General features: G+C 41.5%; 1 protein-coding gene across 6 annotated transcripts in view; it reads right to left on the reverse strand.

Annotated features, from left to right (window-relative positions):
• Positions 1 to 21,110, reverse strand: part of LOC110510252 (sterile alpha motif domain-containing protein 9-like) — a 36,871-nt gene extending 15,761 nt beyond the window's left edge. Inside the window, exons 1-5 of one of the 6 annotated variants that reach the window (XM_036967641.1) lie at positions 20,933 to 21,110; positions 15,908 to 15,969; positions 3,325 to 6,714; positions 2,929 to 2,966; positions 1,292 to 1,359 (exon numbers count right to left, since the gene is read on the reverse strand). In XM_036967641.1, the coding sequence (XP_036823536.1) occupies positions 1,292 to 1,359; positions 2,929 to 2,966; positions 3,325 to 6,247 (3,029 nt within the window). In that variant the 5' untranslated portion in view covers positions 6,248 to 6,714; positions 15,908 to 15,969; positions 20,933 to 21,110. The other 5 variants (XM_021591642.2, XM_036967646.1, XM_036967645.1 and 2 more) reach the window with 5 other exon arrangements.
• Between the last annotated feature and the right edge of the window lie 4,270 nt (positions 21,111 to 25,380).

A 25,380-nucleotide genomic window follows, 5' to 3' on the forward strand; every position in this document is an offset into this window, starting at 1 on the left:
TCCAAAATGACACAATACATTATTTACCATTCATTTCATTTCTGTTGGGAACAAAATAATCTGACCAAATGCATCCAACCAGTTTGTGGAGTCTCCAGCTTGAATATGGGACCAAATACTTACTTGTTTACTATACTGAACAAAAATATAAACGCAACATGTAAAGTGTTGAGCCCATGTTTCATGAGCTGAAATAAAAGATCCCAGAAATGTTCCATATGCACAAAAAGCTTATTTCTCAAACATTTGGTTTTCTTCCATACCTGTTAGTGAGCATTTCTCCTTTGCCAAGATAATCCATCCACCTGACAGGTGTGGCATATCAAGAAGCTGATTGAACAGCAGGATAATTACATAGGTGCACCTTGTGCCGGGGACAATAAAAGGCCACTCTAAAACGAGCAGTTTGTCACACAACAAAAATGCCACGGATGTCTCAAGTTTTGAGGGAGCGTGCAATTGGCATGCTGACTGCAGTCATCTCCACTAGAGCTGTGTTCTGTATCTGTATTCCTAGTCATGTGGAATCCAGGATCAAATATATTTATATGTATTTTATTTTATTTTATTTATTGTATTTCCTAATATGAACTTTAACTTCGTAAAATATTTGAAATTGTTGCATTTTGCATTTATATTTTTTGTTCAGTGTACTTTAATACACATAAAAGTTCATTTGTCTCAATGCTAATACAAAAAGTGCTGTAATGTCTGACAGTCTTGCACTTTAGCCTCATCGTCATTGTATCCTTTCAAATCCAAAGTGCTGGAGTACAGAGACAAAACAACAACAGAATTCACTGTCCCAATACTTTTGGAGCTCACTGTTTTTTTCTAGTATTGTTGTATTTCTGATGATACTGCCTTTATTGTCGTATTTATATCATACAATCTATACATTATATCATCCTGCTGCATTGTTTTGTATGAAGCAGGGCTCCCCTTGAAAAAAGACAAAGAAAGAAATAAAAACAGCCCTACAAACTTCAACTAACCTGGCAACCACTAGCAAACAATCAATGGAAGTAATAGCGGCGTGTTTTCTTTCAACTTAATTAACATCAAACCAAATATGGAGTTGATTTGAGTTGATTTGGCCGTGACATTTTGAACATTTGCACACGTGTCATCACTCCAACTGAGCGGCTGTTTAGACAAAACTGAACCACGAATTAGAGTTTCTCCTGGTTTTTAGACTTCTGTCAGCGTGAGGAACCATCTAACATCAGGTTGTAAAATCCTGACCTTCCCCTTCAAGTGAAAAATGTATTCATGGATAATAAATGCTAACCTGTAATGGGTTTTTGTCAATTGTGGATGGATGTTTTTCAATTCAGGTTCTGTCCAAAGAGTTGGGGTCTGGAATAGAAAGAGGAACACAAACATGTCAGCCAACACTTTAAGGCCTACATTCTCTCTACTAAGCAGTGATGATGTTAATAACAACAGGCTGCATTACCTACAATATTTGCCTCTGTTTGGAATGAGACTTTCCACGCCTGTGTTTGAGACTGTCATTATACCATGCTTTGATACAATACAACTTTTATTAATCAAACGCTTATACAACTGTTATCCATAAAACACAACAACACAGTGCACAGAGTTAGAGAGTACTTTGATTGTCTTTAAGACCAACTATCTGGCCATGGTGTTCATGCTGCATCATTGGTCCCTACACTCTACAAATTAGGGGTTCAACAAGGCTTTTTCTAAGATCATCAAAGATCTCTGAAGAACCTTAGGGTTCTCGGCACAGAAAATTGCCCCCAAAAGGTTCTTCTAAGATCCCCATAGTCGGCGGGGTTCATCGAGAACCGTCCTTAGTCGGTGGGGTTCATCGAGAACCGTCCTTAGTCGGTGGGGGTTCATCGAGAACCGTCCTTAGTCGGTGGGGTTCATTGAGAACCGTCCTTAGTCGGTGGGGTTCATCGAGAACCGTCCTTAGTCGGTGGGGTTCATCGAGAACCGTCCTTAGTCGGTGGGATTCATCGAGAACCGTCCTTACTCGGTGGGGTTCATCGAGAACCGTCCTTAGTCGGTGGGGTTCATCGAGAACCGTCCTTAGTCGGTGGGGGTTCATCGAGAACCGTCCTTAGTCGGTGGGGTTCAGCGAGAACCGTCCTTAGTCGGTGGGGTTCATCGAGAACCGTCCTTAGTCGGTGGGGTTCATCGAGAACCGTCCTTAGTCGGTGGGGTTCATCGAGAACCGTCCTTAGTCGGTGGGGTTCATCGAGAACCGTCCTTAGTCGGTGGGGTTCATCGAGAACCGTCTTTACTCGGTGGGGTTCATCGAGAACCGTCCTTAGTCGGTGGGGTTCATCGAGAACCGTCCTTAGTCGGTGGGGGTTCATCGAGAACCGTCCTTAGTCGGTGGGGTTCAGCGAGAACCGTCCTTAGTCGGCGGGGTTCATCGAGAACCGTCCTTAGTCGGTGGGGTTCATCGAGAACCGTCCTTAGTCGGTGGGGTTCATCGAGAACCGTCCTTAGTCGGTGGGGGTTCTTGCAGGAACATAACTGCCCAACTTGAAATATTTGGATTGGAATATGGAAAGACAACAGCTGCAGGCATTTAACTGAAAAATGGAACGATCTCCTCAATTTGTATGGTTTAAATTGATATTGTTTTATGATGATACCATCTGTCTTTTCATATTTGTCAAATCTTTCTAAAACAGAGAATGGACACAATTCAATGGGATATCAATCAACAAAGAGGTAAGAATATGTAGGCTATTAGAATATGTTGAAGGCTGGCTGTATTGGGTGCAGATGACTGAACTGCTCACTTTTGTGTCTGCAGGTATCTGAACAAAATCTGAACAAAAGCCAAGGTGTGAATACTGTCATGTGCATGTTTTGTTAATCATCTGTATAATTACTATATATATATATATATATATATATATAAAATAAATAATTACTTACATGAATGTGGCTAGGAGTCTTAAAGCCCTTTGGAATCCCTGAAATAAGAATCAATGGTGAACATTTTCTCACTTGTTTTGGATTTGGAGCCATCCGGTATCTCAGAAACAAACCCATGGATACATTATACACACCATTGTATATTTGTATTAAACCAAATAAACAACTGTCGAACATGAATATAAATCGAGATATTCACCCCACATAATATTCTGTATTAGATTAACTTTCATCTGTGTATTCATTTTTTAGAAAGTCACTTATTTTGCCCCCAATGTCTAGATAATTCAACATTAGCATGTAAACATTTACTTCAAAGTTTTACACTCATTGTTAACATTTAAAACAGGCACCATCATGTGGAATAGACCTAATACAAGTCAAGGTATGACTTACCTCGATTGAATGTTTTTGATTCTTCCATTCTGGTTCCCTCTGATCCAATGGCATCATCCCTTTGTTTCTGAACATTTCCTCCAGATCTCACTGTGGGCATTGTGTACTTTATGTCAAAAGCTTGAGGGCCACTGATATTGAAGCCAAGGTAAAATGAGATGTTGCCATCCTTCCACACACTGGCCTGTTTCTGGGGACAAATCTCGATCTCTTTATCTGCCATACGGGCAAATGCTTTATGCACTCTGACCACTCCATTGACACGAAGAAGGTGATCCTGAATGCAAGTGTCCCTGATCTCTGCACTGCCTCTTGTTTTATTGAGAGTCCTTGATTTCCTTTTTTTCAGATCCACACAGATGTCGTCTATGCTTGATTTGTGAACAAGTCTTTTCAACCCAGCACCTTTACCCAGGTAAAACAAGGGCACAAGTTCCCTAGATTGTAGGTACTTCTTGTATTTGTTGTCAAAGGCCTGTTTCATGCACTCAACATACTTGTTAAGATCAATGTCATTGGTGACATCGCCCTCTCTTGCCTCCTCGGGCCAAAACAGTAGAAGGACAAGGAGGTAAAACTCTGGAGTCCAAAGTTTGGTATTTTCTTTCTCCATGAACTTCTGAAGAATGGCTCTAAGTTGTGGTAGAGTTGCGGGTTCTGGAGATGCCACTGGCCCATTGTTCTGGAGGATGTTGGCCAGGATGTAATTACAGGCAGTGTTAACATCGTCAGGGTTTTCTTTATTGATTATTTTCCACAGCGCTGTGATTTTACTCAAGTTGGCATTTCGATTGAGGGTGGAGAGGCCAGGAAAGGTAGAGGCCATTTTTTCTTTGAGTGTCTTTAATGGTAGTTCCTCTTTTGAACTGGGGGCACTTGTATACTTGCAAAAACAATCAACAATGTCTCGCTGAAAGTATGGTGTCTGATCCTTCCAGTTCCTGGGCTCAGAGTAAGTGAGGTAACTCTCAAAAAAATTATAAAATTTCCTTTCAACCGCAACTCTGAGGCTGGTGATGAAAGTCTGGTACTTCATGAGCTTTCTGTCCTCAGACAGTATCGAGAGATGTTCAGCTGATATTTCCTGGGTAAGGATTTTCCTCCATTTTGGGTTGAGATTTGTGAGGGAATTATAAACAATGTTAGCAACCTGTAGATAACCAAAGATTCCCCTGTTGTTGAAGGTGTGATACATTTTCGTTGGACTGTCACCCTCCATGTGATTCACTGATTCCCTTTCAGCTAACTCCTCCTCTTGTTTGAAAGCCTTGATGGCTTTCTCTGCCCAAAACAAAATATCTCTGGTCCCTGATTTTTCACCTGATTTGCCATTGACTTGTTTATACAAATGGTTCTTATGAACTTGTCCCAGTGTATCAGCAATGAATGAGTTGGTGGGAACTCTCTCTTTAGCTTTTTCAGCCCAAATCTCAGCTCTTGTAAAATCAGACATTTTGATGTAGTAAAAACGTGCAAGAGATTGAGGGTAGAACGGATCATGTTTAAATGTTTCTGATGCGGTTTTCAACACATTCGCACATTCGGGAATGCCTTCATGTTTCTCAATGTCTAGAATTAACCTGGAAAAGATCTCTTGGCCATTTGAGGTTGTTTCTCTCTTTGTTAACATGTCTTTGAAGAACAGTAACAAGGATGGCTGAATTTGTTGTCTGGTTAAGTACTGCAGAAAGTCCAGTGTTGCTGAGCTCCTAGCTATACCAGCATCTGCCAGCAACTCAACACATTGATGTGCAAGTACTGGGTGTGCTATGCGGACTCTCTTGTCTTCTCCTCCATGTCTTGAGAATGTGACTATGAGATCGCTGAAAGGTTGCATGCGTTTCTCAAATGACAAGTTCACACCAAAGGGGTCTTGATGGCTGAGGAATGCCTCACATTGTGACTGTAAGAGGTAGGAGCCAGGAACACAGGAGTTCACCAGAGCTAAAAAGGCAAAGAGTTTGGTGTTGCGAGAGACTTTGTTTTGCTGAAGATATTTGATGATTTCTTTTCCCTCTTCTGAACAAAATGTTTTTCTCATGTATACTTCATTGAAATTATTTTGCATTATGTTAAAGCCGTGAAACTTCCCCATCTCGTCTCTGTGATGTCTCTGTACTAGTTTGTCTTTGCTCACAAAGCTTGTTTTCTCTTTGTCAGAAAGACGTGATTTCAGGAGTAAATCTGCCTCAGTTCTACTCTCATCCTCCCCATCGTCTATGATACAGGTCGAGCGTATGCATTGTAGAACGATGACCACAGGGAATTTAGCACTGATTTTTTGCTCTGTTATTTCTCTGATGAGGAAGTCCTGTAAGTGGTCCCTCAGGTGTTCATTGTCCTGCAAAAGAAGCACTGTATTCTGGTTTTCTGGATCACCGGTAGCAAAAAGTTTGACCACCTGTTTAGCAATAATCCTGGTGTCCGACAGGGGGTCTTTCTGGACTTGTTTGCCCATATCTTTCTTGTCAGAAGACGGGTCGACTAGAACAGCACACCTGAGCTCTTTCCTCAGGTCCCAGAGTATTTGCATGGCCAGGGTGGTTCCTCCGCTGCCTGGCTGGTGCAACAGCTTAATACTGTTTACACTCCAACTGCCCTGTCTCTGTAACTTGATGAGTTCCCTCAGCTTTTCATAACCATCTCTTCTGATACATTCAATGTCCTTTTCTTCTCCTGTAGGTGTGGCACTGCTATCAGAGTTTGCCCTCTCATCAGCCAGGTAAAAGTTCATCCATTTAGGTGGGGTTCCCTTGTAAAAATCTGTCTCAGTCTCAAAAGCAACTGCTGGGTCGATTTGTTCTCCTTCAAACTCGTTTGCACTCAAGACATCTAGAAATGAGAGTGAGTCCATGAGTTCACTGTCCATGAGAATTACCCCCCCTCCAGCATTGGGTAGGGTTGGTATCACTTTGCCTGCCATGACAGGTAGCTATGTTGAGGCTCTCTCACAGTGGAGGGAAAAGAGATTTGCATCTGTGGCATCTGATGACGCCTTCAAAGGCTGATAATTCCTGTGGCAAGGAGGGAGTAGCCTTTCCCCTAGGCTATTTACTAAGTACAGCACAGATAAGCCTGGAATATCAACCAATCCAAAGAATGTATTGCATGTATTTTCTCTTTGCAAATCACATGAGTGCGAGGCATGGCCGTGAATCAGAGACGTATAGTGTGCTCAGAGGCTGTGTTCAGAGAGAGGTTCAAAAATAGTTGATTGATTTGAGATAAAAGGCAATGGCTGTTGGTCAGGACTTTGTTCCTTGCTTTCTATTGGGTTTAACGAAGGCCACATTTGAATGAAGCTTTGTTAAACAAAGACAATGTTATTTTTACGTGGAGCTGTCGTTTGTTCCAGTTGATCTTGGTTCCACAGGTTTTGTCATGTCCAGTCTACAGGGAGAATGTTCCGGAAACAAACAACGTTTCAGTCAAAATAAGATTACGTTTGATGAATGAAAACCAGGCAAAAATGACTGAATTACAATGAAGAAATACTGATACAAAATACTGTCAAGATCAAGGGACAATTTCAGCTTCATCTGATATAGTTAAAACCCTGCTGAATTACTAATTTTTACAAACAAAATACCAGACTTGTATTTTGTATTGTACAGTATTTAAAAAATATATGGTTTCAAAACACAAAAATACATTTGGAAAGTAGATGGGCCGAACAGCAACAAAATTCTCAGTAACTGTTACAAAAACGTTTTACTTGCTATGACTGTGATATGTTGTCGTTTATCTACCTTAGTTGAGCAAGTCAAGCTGGATAACAGTGTCTGCTAAATGACCAAAATCGAAATCTATAATTGAAAATGAACACACCAAAATAAACTGCAAATACTAATACTGGGTATTATTTTTGAACTCATTTCAGGGGCGGAGCTCATTAGAATAGTACTCAGCATGCTTTGCAATTGTTCACTTTTACATATACATTTATATTTGTCCTGTAGCAGAAGCTTTTATTAGGCCATAGTGCAATTAGACTTCTGATACCAATGCAGGATGAAAAGCGAGGGGCCACAAAATGTAAACGTATTTAGCATTTTGAAAATACAAATGACAGTATTTTGAGAATAACAAATATCGAATACATTGGATTGTAGTTCAACCCAGTGTAATTCAAATGACAAAATACTCAGAAGTAATTAAAATAAGTATTTCTAATACAGTTAAAATACAATTTCAGCTCGATCTAATACAGCTAAAACACTGCTGAACGACACATCTTACAAACGAATTACCATACATATCGATCTGATACAGCCAAAACACAGCTGAACGACACATCTTACAAACTAATTACCATACATATCGATCTGATACAGCTAACACACTGCTGAACGACGCATCTTACAAACTAATTACCATACATATCGATCTGATACAGCTAACACACTGCTGAACGACGCATCTTACAAACTAATTACCATACATATCGATCTGATACAGCTAACACACTGCTGAACGACGCATCTTACAAACTAATTACCATACATATCGATCTGATACAGCTAACACACTGCTGAACGACGCATCTTACAAACTAATTACCATACATATCGATCTGATACAGCTAAAACACTGCTGAACGACGCATCTTACAAACTAATTACCATACATATCGATCTGATACAGCTAACACACTGCTGAACGACGCATCTTACAAACTAATTACCATACATATCGATCTGATACAGCTAACACACTGCTGAACGACGCATCTTACAAACTAATTACCATACATATCGATCTGATACAGCTAACACACTGCTGAACGACGCATCTTACAAACTAATTACCATACATATCGATCTGATACAGCTAACACACAGCTGAACGACGCATCTTACAAACTAATTACCATACATATCGATCTGATACAGCTAACACACAGCTGAACGACGCATCTTACAAACTAATTACCATGCATATCGATCTGATACAGCTAAAACACTGCTGAACGACGCATCTTACAAACTAATTACCATACATATCGATCTGATACAGCTAAAACACTGCTGAACGACGCATCTTACAAACTAATTACCATACATATCGATCTGATACAGCTAACACACTGCTGAACGACGCATCTTACAAACTAATTACCATACATATCGATCTGATACAGCCAAAACACAGCTGAACGACACATCTTACAAACTAATTACCATACATATCGATCTGATACAGCTAACACACTGCTGAACGACGCATCTTACAAACTAATTACCATACATATCGATCTGATACAGCTAACACACTGCTGAACGACGCATCTTACAAACTAATTACCATACATATCGATCTGATACAGCCAAAACACAGCTGAACGACACATCTTACAAACTAATTACCATACATATCGATCTGATACAGCTAACACACTGCTGAACGACGCATCTTACAAACTAATTACCATACATATCGATCTGATACAGCCAAAACACAGCTGAACGACACATCTTACAAACTAATTACCATACATATCGATCTGATACAGCTAACACACTGCTGAACGACGCATCTTACAAACTAATTACCATACATATCGATCTGATACAGCCAAAACACAGCTGAACGACACATCTTACAAACTAATTACCATACATATCGATCTAATACAGCTAACACACTGCTGAACGACGCATCTTACAAACTAATTACCATACATATCGATCTAATACAGCTAACACACTGCTGAACGACGCATCTTACAAACTAATTACCATACATATCGATCTGATACAGCTAACACACTGCTGAACGACGCATCTTACAAACTAATTACCATACATATCGATCTGATACAGCTAACACACTGCTGAACGACGCATCTTACAAACTAATTACCATACATATCGATCTGATACAGCTAACACACTGCTGAACGACGCATCTTACAAACTAATTACCATACATATCGATCTGATACAGCTAACACACAGCTGAACGACGCATCTTACAAACTAATTACCATACATATCGATCTGATACAGCTAAAACACTGCTGAACGACGCATCTTACAAACTAATTACCATACATATCGATCTGATACAGCTAACACACTGCTGAACGACACATCTTACAAACTAATTACCATACATATCGATCTGATACAGCTAAAACACTGCTGAACGACGCATCTTACAAACTAATTACCATACATATCGATCTGATACAGCTAAAACACTGCTGAACGACGCATCTTACAAACTAATTACCATACATATCGATCTAATACAGCTAACACACTGCTGAACTACGCATCTTACAAACTAATTACCATACATATACTGTAAAAGCATACACTTTTAAAGTTATTTCCTAGTGAATGGGATAGAAGGCATTTTGAAACCCTTTGCCCTGATTTCTCACCCACTGTATAAAGCTACTGTAAGCTGTGTGTATTTGTTGGTCTGTTGCCATAGAAGCCAGGAAAGCCAGCAAATATGACCCCATTGGCCCATGTGAGTATTCGGTGGGTAAGGTGGGCACTAGCTATCCCACGTCAAGCCCATCCTGCCCAGCACATGGTACCCCACACCAGCCCAACACTTGTATACACCGAGACCACACCATCCCAACACAGGCTAGCCAACACCAAGCTCACACCAGCCCAACACTGGTTATCCCACACCAAGCCCACATTAGCCTTACACGGGCCAGCCAAGACCAACCCAACACAGGCATAGCCTACACCAAACTCAAATCAGCCTAACACATGCTAGACACAAAAAGCCCACACCAGCCCAACACAGGCTAACCCACACCAAGTCCAGCACGGGCTAACCCACATCAAAAACCCAGAAAAAAAATTGGCAAAAACACTACAATGAATACTGTAGTATTTACTGTGGTATGCTGTAGTATTTACAGTTAACTATAGTATAAATACTGTAGTAAAAGAGAACTGTAGTGTACCCTATAGTAATTAATGTAGTGTTTCTGCAGATTGTAATATACTGTAGTAATTAATGTAGTGTTTCTGCAGATTGTAATATACTGTAGTAATTAATGTAGTGTTTCTGCAGATTGTAATATACTGTAGTAATTAATGTAGTGTTTCTGCAGATTGTAATATACTGTAGTATTTACCGTATTGTTTTAGTTGTGTTTATCTTTGACATAGAACTGGAGGCTTTCTCTTTTGCTCTATTAGTATTACTGGAGAAATATTAAAATAGCCCATTTTCATAATCTGTAGGAAGGACTGGGGTCTGAACAGATAGTTCAGCGCTTCTGATATTTTTTACAACTTGCATGTACCAAATGGGGATTTTTTTATTTATTTATTTTACCTTTATTTAACCAGGTAGGCAAGTTGAGAACAAGTTCTCATTTACAATTGCGACCTGGCCAAGATAAAGCAAAGCAGTTCGACAGATACAACAACACAGAGTTACACATGGAGTAAAACAAACATACAGTCAATAATAAAGTATAAACAAGTCTATATACAATGTGAGCAAATGAGGTGAGAAGGGAGGTAAAGGCAAAAAAGGCCTTGGTGGCAAGGTAAATACAATATAGCAAGTAAAACACTGGAATGGTAGTTTTGCAATGGAAGAATGTGCAAAGTAGAAATAAAAATAATGGGGTGCAAAGGAGCAAAATAAATAAATAAATTAAATACAGTTGGGAAAGAGGTAGTTGATAGGGCTAAATTATAGGTGGGCTATGTACAGGTGCAGTAATCTGTGAGCTGCTCTGACAGTTGGTGCTTAAAGCTAGTGAGGGAGATAAGTGTTTCCAGTTTCAGAGATTTTTGTAGTTCGTTCCAGTCATTGGCAGTAGAGAACTGGAAAGAGAGGCGGCCAAAGAAAGAATTGGTTTTGGGGGTGACTAGAGAGATATACCTGCTGGAGCGTGTGCTACAGGTGGGAGATGCTATGGTGACCAGCGAGCTGAGATAAGGGGGGACTTTACCTAGCAGGGTCTTGTAGATGACATGGAGCCAGTGGGTTTGGCGACGAGTATGAAGCGAGGGCCAGCCAACGAGAGCGTACAGGTCGCAATGGTGGGTAGTATATGGGGCTTTGGTGACAAAACGGATTGCACTGTGATAGACTGCATCCAATTTGTTGAGTAGGGTATTGGAGGCTATTTTGTAAATTACATCGCCAAAGTCGAGGATTGGTAGGATGGTCAGTTTTACAAGGGTATGTTTGGCAGCATGAGTGAAGGATGCTTTGTTGCGAAATAGGAAGCCAATTCTAGATTTAACTTTGGATTGGAGATGTTTGATATGGGTCTGGAAGGAGAGTTTACAGTCTAACCAGACACCTAAGTATTTGTAGTTGTCCACGTATTCTAAGTCAGAGCCGTCCAGAGTAGTGATGTTGGACAGGCGGGTAGGTGCAGGTAGCGATCGGTTGAAGAGCATGCATTTAGTTTTACTTGTATTTAAGAGCAATTGGAGGCCACGGAAGGAGAGTTGTATGGCATTGAAGCTTGCCTGGAGGGTTGTTAACACAGTGTCCAAAGAAGGGCCGGAAGTATACAGAATGGTGTCGTCTGCGTAGAGGTGGATCAGAGACTCACCAGCAGCAAGAGCGACCTCATTGATGTATACAGAGAAGAGAGTCGGTCCAAGAATTGATCCCTGTGGCACCCCCATAGAGACTGCCAGAGGTCCGGACAACAGACCCTCCGATTTGACACACTGAACTCTATCAGAGAAGTAGTTGGTGAACCAGGCGAGGCAATCATTTGAGAAACCAAGGCTGTTGAGTCTGCCGATGAGGATGTGGTGATTGACAGAGTTGAAAGCCTTGGCCAGATCAACGAATACGGCTGCACAGTAATGTTTCTTATCGATGGCGGTTAAGATATCGTTTAGGACCTTGAGCGTGGCTGAGGTGCACCCATGACCAGCTCTGAAACCAGATTGCATAGCAGAGAAGGTATGGTGAGATTCAAAATGGTCGGTAATCTGTTTGTTGACTTGGCTTTCGAAGACCTTAGAAAGGCATGGTAGGATAGATATAGGTCTGTAGCAGTTTGGGTCAAGAGTGTCCCCCCCTTTGAAGAGGGGGATGACCGCAGCTGCTTTCCAATCTTTGGGAATCTCAGACGACACGAAAGAGAGGTTGAACAGGCTAGTAATAGGGGTGGCAACAATTTCGGCAGATAATTTTAGAAAGAAAGGGTCCAGATTGTCTAGCCCGGCTGATTTGTAGGGGTCCAGATTTTGCAGCTCTTTCAGAACATCAGCTGAATGGATTTGGGAGAAGGAGAAATGGGGAAGGCTTGGGCGAGTTGCTGTTGGGGGTGCCGTGCTGTTGACAGGGGTAGGAGTAGCCAGGTGGAAAGCATGGCCAGCAGTAGAAAAATGCTTAGTGAAATTTTCAATTATGGTGGATTTATCAGTGGTGACAGTGTTTCCTATCTTCAGTGCAGTGGGCAGCTGGGAGGAGGTGTTCTTATTCTCCATGGACTTTACAGTGTCCCAGAACTTTTTTGAGTTAGTGTTGCAAGAAGCAAATTTCTGCTTGAAAAAGCTAGCCTTGGCTTTTCTAACTGCCTGTGTATAATGGTTTCTAGCTTCCCTGAACAGCTGCATATCACGGGGGCTGTTCGATGCTAATGCAGAACGCCATAGGATGTTTTTGTGTTGGTTAAGGGCAGTCAGGTCTGGGGAGAACCAAGGGCTATATCTGTTCCTGGTTCTAAATTTCTTGAATGGGGCATTTTTATTTAAGATGGTTAGGAAGGCATTTAAAAAAAATATCCAGGCATCCTCTACTGACGGGATGAGGTCAATATCCTTCCAGGATACCCCGGCCAGGTCGATTAGAAAGGCCTGCTCGCTGAAGTGTTTCAGGGAGCGTTTTACAGTGATGAGAGGAGGTCGTTTGACCGCTGACCCATTACGGATGCAGGCAATGAGGCAGTGATCACTGAGATCTTGGTTGAAGACAGCAGAGGTGTATTTAGAGGGGAAGTTGGTTAGGATGATATCTATGAGGGTGCCCATGTTTAAGGCTTTGGGGAGGTACCTGGTAGGTTCATTGATAATTTGTGTGAGATTGAGGGCATCAAGTTTAGATTGTAGGATGGCTGGGGTGTTAAGCATGTTCCAGTTTAGGTCGCCTAGCAGCACGAGCTCTGAAGATAGATGGGGGGCAATCAGTTCACATATGGTGTCCAGAGCACAGCTGGGGGCAGAGGGTGGTCTATAGCAGGCGGCAACGGTGAGAGACTTGTTTTTAGAGAGGTGGATTTTTAAAAGTAGAAGTTCAAATTGTTTGGGTACAGACCTGGATAGTAGGACAGAACTCTGCAGGCTATCTTTGCAGTAGATTGCAACACCGCCCCCTTTGGCAGTTCTATCTTGTCTGAAAATGTTGTAGTTTGGAATTAAAATGTCTGAATTTTTGGTGGTCTTCCTAAGCCAGGATTCAGACACAGCTAGAACATCCGGGTTGGCAGAGTGTGCTAAAGCAGTGAATAGAACAAACTTAGGGAGGAGACTTCTAATGTTAACATGCATGAAACCAAGGCTATTACGGTTACAGAAGTCGTCAAAAGAGAGCGCCTGGGGAATAGGAGTGGAGCTAGGCACTGCAGGGCCTGGATTCACCTCTACATCGCCAGAGGAACATAGGAGGAGTAGAATAAGGGTGCGACTAAAAGCAATAAGAATTGGTCGTCTAGAACGTCTGGAACAGAGAGTAAAAGGAGGTTTCTGGGGGCGATAAAATAGCATCAAGGTATAATGTACAGACAAAGGTAAGGTAGGATGTGAATACAGTGGAGGTAAACCTAGGTATTGAGTGATGAAGAGAGAGATATTGTCTCTAGAAACATCATTGAAACCAGGAGATGTCATTGCATGTGTGGGTGGTGGAACTAATAGGTTGGATAAGGTATAGTGAGCAGGACTAGAGGCTCTACAGTGAAATAAGCCAATAAACACTAACCAGAACAGCAATGGACAAGACATATTGACATTAAGGAGAGGCATGCTTAGTCGAGTGATCAAAAGGGTCCAGTGAGTGGAGAGGTTGGTTGAGGGTCACGGCGATTTAGACAGCTAGCCAAGCCAACCGGTAGCAAGCTAGCATAGGATGGAGTCTGTTGTTAGCCACCTCTTGCGTTCGGTCAGTAGATTAGTGGGGTTCCGTGAGGTAGAGGGGATTAATCCAAATCACACAACAACAACAAAAATAAGAACAATAGATATAGTTATAGAGGCCCGAGAAGAAAACATAATAATAATAAAAATAAATAAATTGTCCGATTGTCTATTCAGATAGCAGCCGGTAAGACAGCTAACGGTTAGCGGGCCGCAGATGGGCGTTCAGGTAACGTCGCGACAGAGGAGCCAGCCGGATCTCCTTCAGGTAGATAACGTCGGCAGTCCAGTTGTGAAGGCCCGGTGGGGCTCCGCGTAGGCAGTGAAACGGGTCCGGATAGGTGACTGCAGCCCAGGAGTGAATGATGGAACTCAGGAGTGATTGACGGAGCTGGCTAGCACCGGAACAATCTATGTTTGCTCCGGAATCGACGAAAGCCGACTGTCACACGGATAGCAGCTAGCTAGCTGTGAGATCCGGGTATGAATGTCCAGAGAGCAGTTGAAATCCAGGGACATGGAGAGAAAAATTGGTCCGGTATGTTCCGTTCCGAGCCGCGCTGCGCCGTACAAAACTGGCGATAGATTTTCGAGCTAAAGGATAGCTGATGACCACAAACCGTGGCTAGCTTCTGATTAGCTTCTGGATTAGCTTCTGGGCTAGCTCCTGGCTAGCTTCTGGCTAGTTTCTGGCTAGCTTCTTGGAGTTTCTGGCTAGCTTCTTGGAGGATTACAGATCTGAGGTAAATAATAATTTTTTATAAATATAAATTGGTGAGGCTGGTTGCAGGAGAGTGTTTAGAAGATGAGTTGATATGGATATGGGGAGGGGAATGGGCAGGGTATAAGCAAATTAAATACTGTAGTATTTACTATAGTTAAAAAAAAACTGTAGTGGTTTTGCAGACATTACTGTAGTATTACTGTAGTATCTACAGTATACGACAAAATTCTATAGTAACTCCTACACATGAGGGATACTGCAGAGTGTAGTATGTTATTGTACAGTGTAGTCGCATCGGTCGAATGTGAGCGGCCTACATGGGGCCAATGTTTTAACCTGCATTGGGCCCACATCGTGCCAATGTGGACATGTTTGCTGGGACTCCTACTTCCATGGAACAACAGTGTGCAGGATATCCTACACTCTACACTATGTGTTAATTCCCATCAACTCTGTTCAAAGTTATACACCTCAGGGGCAATCTCAGTAATGAAACTCATAGCGAATTGAATGTTCATGTAATTGCCATTGTCATTGTATGTGGTTATCAAAAATGTATTCATTATTCCATTCACCACCAAAGTACTTTTTATTAACAATGGTCTAATCTCCACCACCATCTTAACATTCACTTCCTCTGTCAACGTTGCCGGTGACAAGGACTTAGTTCAACCGTTATTCAATGAACTTCCTGTCTAATACTCTATAATTTAGAAAATCACTTTTTAATCTGCTCTGTCTTTCCTCTATTTCCATTCTGGATACTTACTCTGTTATCTCCTCTCTCCGTGAATAGAGATTATCTTGTGCTCTGTCGTCTCCAAATGGATCCTGCTGAAAAACAAAGACAGATTTAGTTTCGTTTTTACTTACGCCACTCCTACATGATAAACCACTCCAACATGTAGAAAAACATTGTTCAGGAGGCGGATCCTACACAAGAGATTCGTCACAAATGGCCTTCTATTCCTGTATAGTGTACTACTTCATAGGGCTCTGGTGGAATGTAGTGCACTATATAGGGAATATGAAGCCATTTAGGACACTTCCTGGGGGTGTTACTTCCTAAAGGCAGTTCACTCATAATAGGGAACTGAAATTCATACATAGGAAATAGCGCACAACGCCATGTAATGGAACTATACAACCCCAGTCTAACAGCATGTAATGGAACTGTACAACCCCAGTCTAACACCATGTAATGGAACTATACAACCCCAGTCTAACAGCATGTAATGGAACTATATAACCCCAGTCAAACACCATGTAATGGAACTATACAACCCCAGTCTAACAACGCCATGTAATGGAACTATACAACCCCAGTCTAACAACGCCATGTAATGGAACTATACAACCCCAGTCTAACAACACCATGTAATGGAACTATATAACCCCAGTCTAACAACGCCATGTAATGGAACTGTACAACCCCAGTCTAACACCATGTAATGGAACTATATAACCCCAGTCTAACACCATGTAATGGAACTATATAACCCCAGTCTAACACCATGTAATGGAACTATACAACCCCAGTCTAACAGCATGTAATGGAACTATACAACCCCAGTCTAACACCATGTAATGGAACTATACAACCCCAGTCTAACACCATGTAATGGAACTATATAACCCCAGTCTAACAACGCCATGTAATGGAACTGTACAACCCCAGTCTAACAGCATGTAATGGAACTATATAACCCCAGTCTAACACCATGTAATGGAACTATACAACCCCAGTCTAACACCATGTAATGGAACTATATAACCCCAGTCTAACAACGCCATGTAATGGAACTATACAACCCCAGTCTAACACCATGTAATGGAACTATATAACCCCAGTCTAACAACACCATGTAATGGAACTATATAACCCCAGTCGAACACCATGTAATGGAACTATACAACCCCAGTCTAACAACACCATGTAATGGAACTATACAACCCCAGTCTAACAACGCCATGTAATGGAACTATACAACCCCAGTCTAACAACGCCATGTAATGGAACTATATAAGCCCAGTCGAACACCATGTAATGGAACTATATAACCCCAGTCTAACAGCATGTAATGGAACTATATAACCCCAGTCTAACAACGCCATGTAATGGAACTATACAACCCCAGTCTAACACCATGTAATGGAACTATATAACCCCAGTCTAACAACACCATGTAATGGAACTATACAACCCCAGTCTAACAACGCCATGTAATGGAACTATACAACCCCAGTCTAACAACGCCATGTAATGGAACTATACAACCCCAGTCTAACACCATGTAATGGAACTATATAACCCCAGTCTAACAACACCATGTAATGGAACTATACAACCCCAGTCTAACAACGCCATGTAATGGAACTATACAACCCCAGTCTAACAACGCCATGTAATGGAACTATACAACCCCAGTCTAACACCATGTAATGGAACTATATAACCCCAGTCTAACACCATGTAATGGAACTATACAACCCCAGTCTAACACCATGTAATGGAACTATATAACCCCAGTCTAACAACGCCATGTAATGGAACTATACAACCCCAGTCTAACACCATGTAATGGAACTATACAACCCCAGTCTAACACCATGTAATGGAACTATACAACCCCAGTCTAACACCATGTAATGGAACTATATAACCCCAGTCTAACAACACCATGTAATGGAACTATATAACCCCAGTCTAACACCATGTAATGGAACTATATAACCCCAGTCTAACAACACCATGTAATGGAACTGTATAACCCCAGTCTAACACCATGTAATGGAACTATATAACCCCAGTCTAACACCATGTAATGGAACTATAACAGCATGTAATGGAACTATATAACCCCAGTCTAACAACACCATGTAATGGAACTATACAACCCCAGTCTAACAACACCATGTAATGGAACTATACAACCCCAGTCTAACAACACCATGTAATGGAACTGTATAACCCCAGTCTAACAGCATGTAATGGAACTATATAACCCCAGTCTAACACCATGTAATGGAACTATATAACCCCAGTCTAACAACACCATGTAATGGAACTATATAACCCCAGTCTAACAGCATGTAATGGAACTATATAACCCCAGTCTAACACCATGTAATGGAACTATATAACCCCAGTCTAACAACACCATGTAATGGAACTATATAACCCCAGTCTAACAACACCATGTAATGGAACTGTATAACCCCAGTCTAACAGCATGTAATGGAACTATATAACCCCAGTCTAACACCACCATGTAATGGAACTATATAACCCCAGTCTAACAGCATGTAATGGAACTATACAACCCCAGTCTAACACCATGTAATGGAACTATATAACCCCAGTCTAACACCATGTAATGGAACTATATAACCCCAGTCTAACACCATGTAATGGAACTATATAACCCCAGTCTAACACCATGTAATGGAACTATATAACCCCAGTCTAACACCATGTAATGGAACTATATAACCCCAGTCTAACACCATGTAATGGAACTATATAACCCCAGTCTAACACCATGTAATGGAACTAGATAACCCCAGTCTAACACCATGTAATGGAACTATACAACCCCAGTCTAACAGCATGAAATGGAACTATACAACCCCAGTCTAACAACGCCATGTAATGGAACTATACAACCCCAGTCTAACACCATGTAATGGAACTATATAACCCCAGTCTAACAACGCCATGTAATGGAACTATACAACCCCAGTCTAACACCATGTAATGGAACTATATAACCCCAGTCTAACAACGCCATGTAATGGAACTATACAACCCCAGTCTAACACCATGTAATGGAACTATATAACCCCAGTCTAACACCATGTAATGGAACTATACAACCCCAGTCTAACAGCATGTAATGGAACTATATAACCCCAGTCTAACAACACCATGTAATGGAACTATACAACCCCAGTCTAACAACACCATGTAATGGAACTATACAACCCCAGTCTAACAACACCATGTAATGGAACTGTATAACCCCAGTCTAACAGCATGTAATGGAACTATATAACCCCAGTCTAACACCATGTAATGGAACTATATAACCCCATTCTAACACCATGTAATGGAACTATATAACCCCAGTCTAACACCATGTAATGGAACTATATAACCCCAGTCTAACACCATGTAATGGAACTATATAACCCCAGTCTAACAACACCATGTAATGGAACTATATAACCTCAGTCTAACAACACCATATAATGGAACTATATAACCCCAGTCCAACAGCACCATGTAATGGAACTATATAACCCCAGTCTAACACCATATAATGGAACTATATAACCCCAGTCTAAAACCATATAATGGAACTATATAACCCCAGTCTAACACCATGTAATGGAACTATATAACCCCAGTCTAACAGCACCATGTAATGGAACTATATAACCCCAGTCTAACAACACCATGTAATGGAACTATATAACCCCAGTCTAACAGCATGTAATGGAACTATATAACCCCAGTCTAACACCATGTAATGGAACTATATAACCCCAGTCTAACACCATGTAATGGAACTATATAACCCCAGTCTAACACCATGTAATGGAACTATATAACCCCAGTCTAACAACACCATGTAATGGAACTATATAACCCCAGTCTAACAGCATGTAATGGAACTATATAACCCCAGTCTAACAGCATGTAATGGAACTATATAACCCCAGTCTAACACCATGTAATGGAACTATATAACCCCAGTCTAACAACACCATGTAATGGAACTATATAACCCCAGTCTAACAACACCATGTAATGGAACTATATAACCCCAGTCTAACACCATGTAATGGAACTATATAACCCCAGTCTAACACCATGTAATGGAACTATATAACCCCAATCTAACACCATGTAATGGAACTATATAACCCCAGTCTAACAACACCATGTAATGGAACTATTTAACCCCAGTCTAACACCATGTAATGGAACTATATAACCCCAGTCTAACACCATATAATGGAACTATATAACCCCAGTCTAACACCATGTAATGGAACTATATAACCCCAGTCTAACAACACCATGTAATGGAACTATATAACCCCAGTCTAACAACACCATGTAATGGAACTATATAACCCCAGTCTAACAGCATGTAATGGAACTATATAACCCCAGTCTAACACCATGTAATGGAACTATATAACCCCAGTCTAACACCATGTAATGGAACTATATAACCCCAGTCTAACAACACCATGTAATGGAACTATATAACCCCAGTCTAACACCATGTAATGGAACTATATAACCCCAGTCTAACAACACCATGTAATGGAACTATATAACCCCAGTCTAACACCATGTAATGGAACTATATAACCCCAGTCTAACAACACCATGTAATGGAACTATATAACCCCAGTCTAACGCCATGTAATGGAACTATATAACCCCAGTCTAACAACACCATGTAATGGAACTATATAACCCCAGTCTAACACCATGTAATGGAACTATATAACCCCAGTCTAACAACACCATGTAATGGAACTATATAACCCCAGTCTAACAACACCATGTAATGGAACTATATAACCCCAGTCTAACAGCACCATGTGAAGGTCTCATCTAAGATCACAGATACAATTACAGCAATTAATGTTTTTCATTCTTCCTTAACATCTTGCTTCTCGCCCTGTCTCCCTGCTTCTCTCCCTGTTCCCTCTCCCTCATCTTACGTTTCTGAGTTGTAACAATTGTAAATATGAGAGACAATAACAAACGTACCTTCCGTCTGGTCTACCCATACAAGCACTGGACTTGTGGAGAAACCTTGACTATTCATTCCAACACACCAACTACAGCAAGCTTCTTTTTGAGTATCAAACAGAGATTCTGGTCCACTCATGATTACAAAACAGCAGTGACCACGGGCCAACTACTACACACACCTTATTCAGCTTTGATTTCCTGTAAAGGGAAGGACAGAGAGAACCGGTAAAACAGGTCGGAACATCACCCTGCCCAATGTTACTATGTCCTGCCCATAAAAGGATTTCCTTGCAATCTTGCCTGTGGATGTGTGTTATGATTAACCAATAAGTCACAACAGGCTGTGTTCTGTCAGTGTAGCCTACGTTCCTTCCTCCTCTGCATCTGACACCTGACTCTACTCCGTCCTTCCCTGATATGTCATTCCTATTGGAAGTCAGGATATCCAACAGGTTGAATTTTTATTCACCTAAAACCCGCATTCAGAATTGAAAATGTATAAGAAGACTATTTAAAAATAATTTAAACTGCAGCCACCATTTCAGTAGCAGGTGCAAGAAAATGAACTAGCTGATTGTATGTTATGTATCTATGTGTAGCATAAGCAGAGAGAACAGTCTATGACTTGGGTGGCTGGAGTATTTGACCATTTTTAAGGTCTTCCTCTGACACCACCTGGCAAAGAGGTCCTGGATGGCAAGGAGCTTGGTCCCAGTGATGTACTGGGCCGTACACATTACCCTCCGTAGCGCCTTGTGGTTGGATGCCAAGCAATTGCCATTCCAAGCGGTGATGCTGTAGGTCAAGATGCTTGCAACCTTCCGGTTGCAGGAACTAATGGGGATCTTTATTAAATAAATAATACATACAAATACATAGCAAACGCCACACTCGTAGAAAAAAGGGTTCCCAAATAGTTATTTTGTCGTCCCCCTATAAGTAGAACCCTTTATGGTTCCAGGTAGAACCCTTTATGGTTCCAGGTAGAACCCTTTATGGTTCCAGGTAGAACCCTTTATGGTTCCAGGTAGAACCCTTCTGGGTTCCTTGTAGAATCAACTGTGGGAAGGGTTGTTTTTTTGCTCAGTGTGTTGATTGATGAGGAAAACATTGTTTCACTAAATTAGTCAGTCAAACATTCCCGTGTGTGTGTGTGTGTGTGTGTGTCTCACTCCTCCCAGGCTCCCAGGCTATCTCACTCCTCCCAGGCTTTTGGAACGGAGGGTAGACAATGAATCATTCGGATGTAAGCAATGTCCCTGCTCTCTGGCAGCTTTCATAGCTGATAATTTTTTTCCGCCTCTGGCGCACAGCTCCAGAGAAGTCCTTGTTGAGGAATTTGTTGGTTACTCTCAAGTTCTCTAGAACATCCATCTTGACCTTGAAACGTAGGAACCTGACCACTATCTGCCTGGGTCTGTCACCTGTCACCTCGTTACAGGTATTCCAGACCTGGGCGTGGCTTCACCTCAATCTACCTATGATCCATCTGCAGCTTTTCTGTGATCATTTTTCACACACTTTCTCCTCAGACTCCATCCAGGTGTCATGTGGACTCCACAACAATGTTATTCCTCCTGGATTGTCCCTCTACATAGTCTGTTTTTCCAGTCATCTGTAGTAATGATTCACACACAGTGCTGATCTTGCAAGGACTTAAAGTTTGTAGTCTTTGTGTCTTGCTGCAAGTCTCTTTCAGGACATCCACCTCTTCTGTTGTTCTTTACAACTCCTGTTATGAATGAAAGAAAATTGTACCTACACCCCGAAGAAGGCTGTAAAGCTGAAAACGTGATGCAGTAAAACATTTAAAACATTGAATAATAAAAGTAGCTTTATGAGACATCTTTTTTTTGTTGTGTGTGAATCCACTACACCTCTTTGTTAGTCTGAATTTGCAGGTTTTTATGCACCAGCCAAGCTTCTGGGAGAACACTTTTGATTTAGGACATCCACCTCTCCCTGGGAAAACTGCAAACTGTTCTTAAGGTCTTGGACCTTTATGGTCAGATCATCCATTCATTTGTTAGTTGAGTCCATCCGTATTTGGACAAAGCTCTTGAAACAATTTTCCTGTTGCTGTAACAATTGCTTGAAGACATATTTTTGTTGATTGAAAAGATCATTCACCTGTAATAGCGAAACACTGTCCTCTCCTTTACTCCAACCTTCAATAACTTTGGGCAAAATGTTGGTATCAACGTTGGCTAACGCTCGTACACCACGCAATTCCAGCCAGCACAGCTAGCAGGGCCTATGGAAACAGCAGGGATTTAAACAGCCACAAGCCCGGGACAATCCGTGGTCCCAGACACAAGGGCTAACAACACTGCAGGCTTTATTCAGACTGTCAAGGAAACCTGGCTAGCTTGGCTAGCTGCTTGGCCAATTAGCAGCTCTTCAGACTTTAGGGTTTGACAGTATCCCGGGAAAGATAGTAGCAGTCCCAGCAACTGAGGCTAACCTTATCACGGGAAACAAATTAAACCTGTAAGCTAGTAATTCAAGATTCATTCATTCTTCAGGAAAAACTTTTTGAGAAACGTTCAAAACAACAAACCAAGCTCTTTCTCGCTACGCGTTCGGCATGCGTCGTACTTTGATGATGTGAATTTGAATGTCGCTTTCGGAATTAATGGAAGTTCGGCGTTCCAACTGGGAAGGCAACATGTAGGAAACACAGTGGGTTGACTTAAGCAGAAAAGCTAATTGAGAGGTGATGACAGACACTGATATGATTTTAGCTTACAGAGGAGTTCTCACGGAAAATGTATCTCTGCCCAAATATTTCCCAAACTCCACAGTCTGGTTTCCGCAACATGTTATTAGGCACCTGTGGCATTGTCTTGCTCCAGAAATCCCATGGTTGGCCTGAATACTATCAGGACAGCTTCAATATTATTTTGTCTGTATAATACATTTTACAGACAATGAGTGTCATACCACCCTGTATACCACTGCTGGCTTGCTTCTGAAGCTAAGCAGCAGGGTTGATCCTGGTCAGTCCCTGGATGGGAGACCAGATGATGCTGGAAGTGGTGTTGGAGGGCCAGTAGGAGGCACTCTTTCCTCTGGTCTAAAAAAACATCCCAATGCCCAGGGCAGTGATTGGGGACATTGCCCTGTGTAGGGTGCCGTCTTTCGGATGGGACGTTAAACGGGTGTCCTGACTCTCTGTGGTCACTAAAGATCCCAAAGCACTTATCGTAAGAGTAGGGGTGTTAACCCCAGTGTCCTGGCTGGGCTAAATTCCCAATCAGACCCTCATACAATCATGGTCACCTAATCATCCCCAGCTTACAATTGGCTCAACCATCCCCCTCCTCTCCCCTGTAACTATTCCGCAGGTTGTTGCTGTAAATGAGAACGTGTTCTCAGTCAACTTAGCTGGAAAAAATATATATATTCTCCTGTCTTTGTACAAACGTCATTTATTGTTGTTGCATACGGCCCACCGTTTCTATATTAATCAAGCATCTGTGACAATCAAAGGAGGAACTCTACCTCCTCTTAAACCTATGTGTTGATTATACTCTGCCATCATCATCCCTGTGTGTATTTTAATGTGTCCATCGTGAGTGAAGTTCTGATTGTTGTCCTCAACTGTTCTTTCATGGATAAATAACATCTCGCTGGTTTTTCCTTTACTAGATTGTGTGTATTAGGTTTTGTTGTGGGAATTAGATATTCGGTTTTGTAGAGGAAGTTGTTAGATATTAGGTTTTGTAGTGGAAGTTGTTAGATACTAGGTTTTGAAATGGAAGTTAGATATTAGGTTTTGTAGAGGAAGATGTTAGATATTAGGTTTTGTAGAGGAAGTAAGATATTAGTTTTTTTTGTGGAAGTTGTTAGATATTAGGTTTTGTAGAGGAATTGTTAGATATTACCTGTTAGATACTGCTGCACTGTTGGATCTAGAAGCATAAGCATTTCGCTACACTCACAATCACATCTGCTAACCATAACCATGTGATCAATAACATTTGATTTGATTAGAGTTTTTCTATGCATCGTCAAGACCAATCGGCAGACTCAGGTAAGATTAAGGGGAGGAGGGGTGTGTCTTTGTTAGCACGCGCTCCAGCAGGTGTATCTCACTGATCATCCCTAAAGCCAACACCTCATTTGGCCGCCTTTCGTTCCAGTTCTCTGCTGCCTGTGACTGGAACGAATTGCAAAAATTGCTGAAGTTGGAGACTTTTATCTCCCTCACCAACTTCAAACATCTGCTATCTGAGCAGCTAACCGATCGCTGCAGCTGTACATAGTCTATCGGTAAATAGCCCACCCAATTTCACCTACCTCATCCCCATACTGTTATTATTTATTTACTTTTCTGCTCTTTTGCACACCAATATCTCTACCTGTACATAACCATCTGATCATTTATCACTCCAGTGTTAATCTACAAAATTGTAATTATTCGCCTACCTCCTCATGCCTTTTGCACACAATGTCTATAG

This window comes from Oncorhynchus mykiss, chromosome Y (genome assembly GCF_013265735.2).
Source record: "Oncorhynchus mykiss isolate Arlee chromosome Y, USDA_OmykA_1.1, whole genome shotgun sequence".
Classification (NCBI taxonomy): Eukaryota; Metazoa; Chordata; class Actinopteri; order Salmoniformes; family Salmonidae; genus Oncorhynchus; species Oncorhynchus mykiss.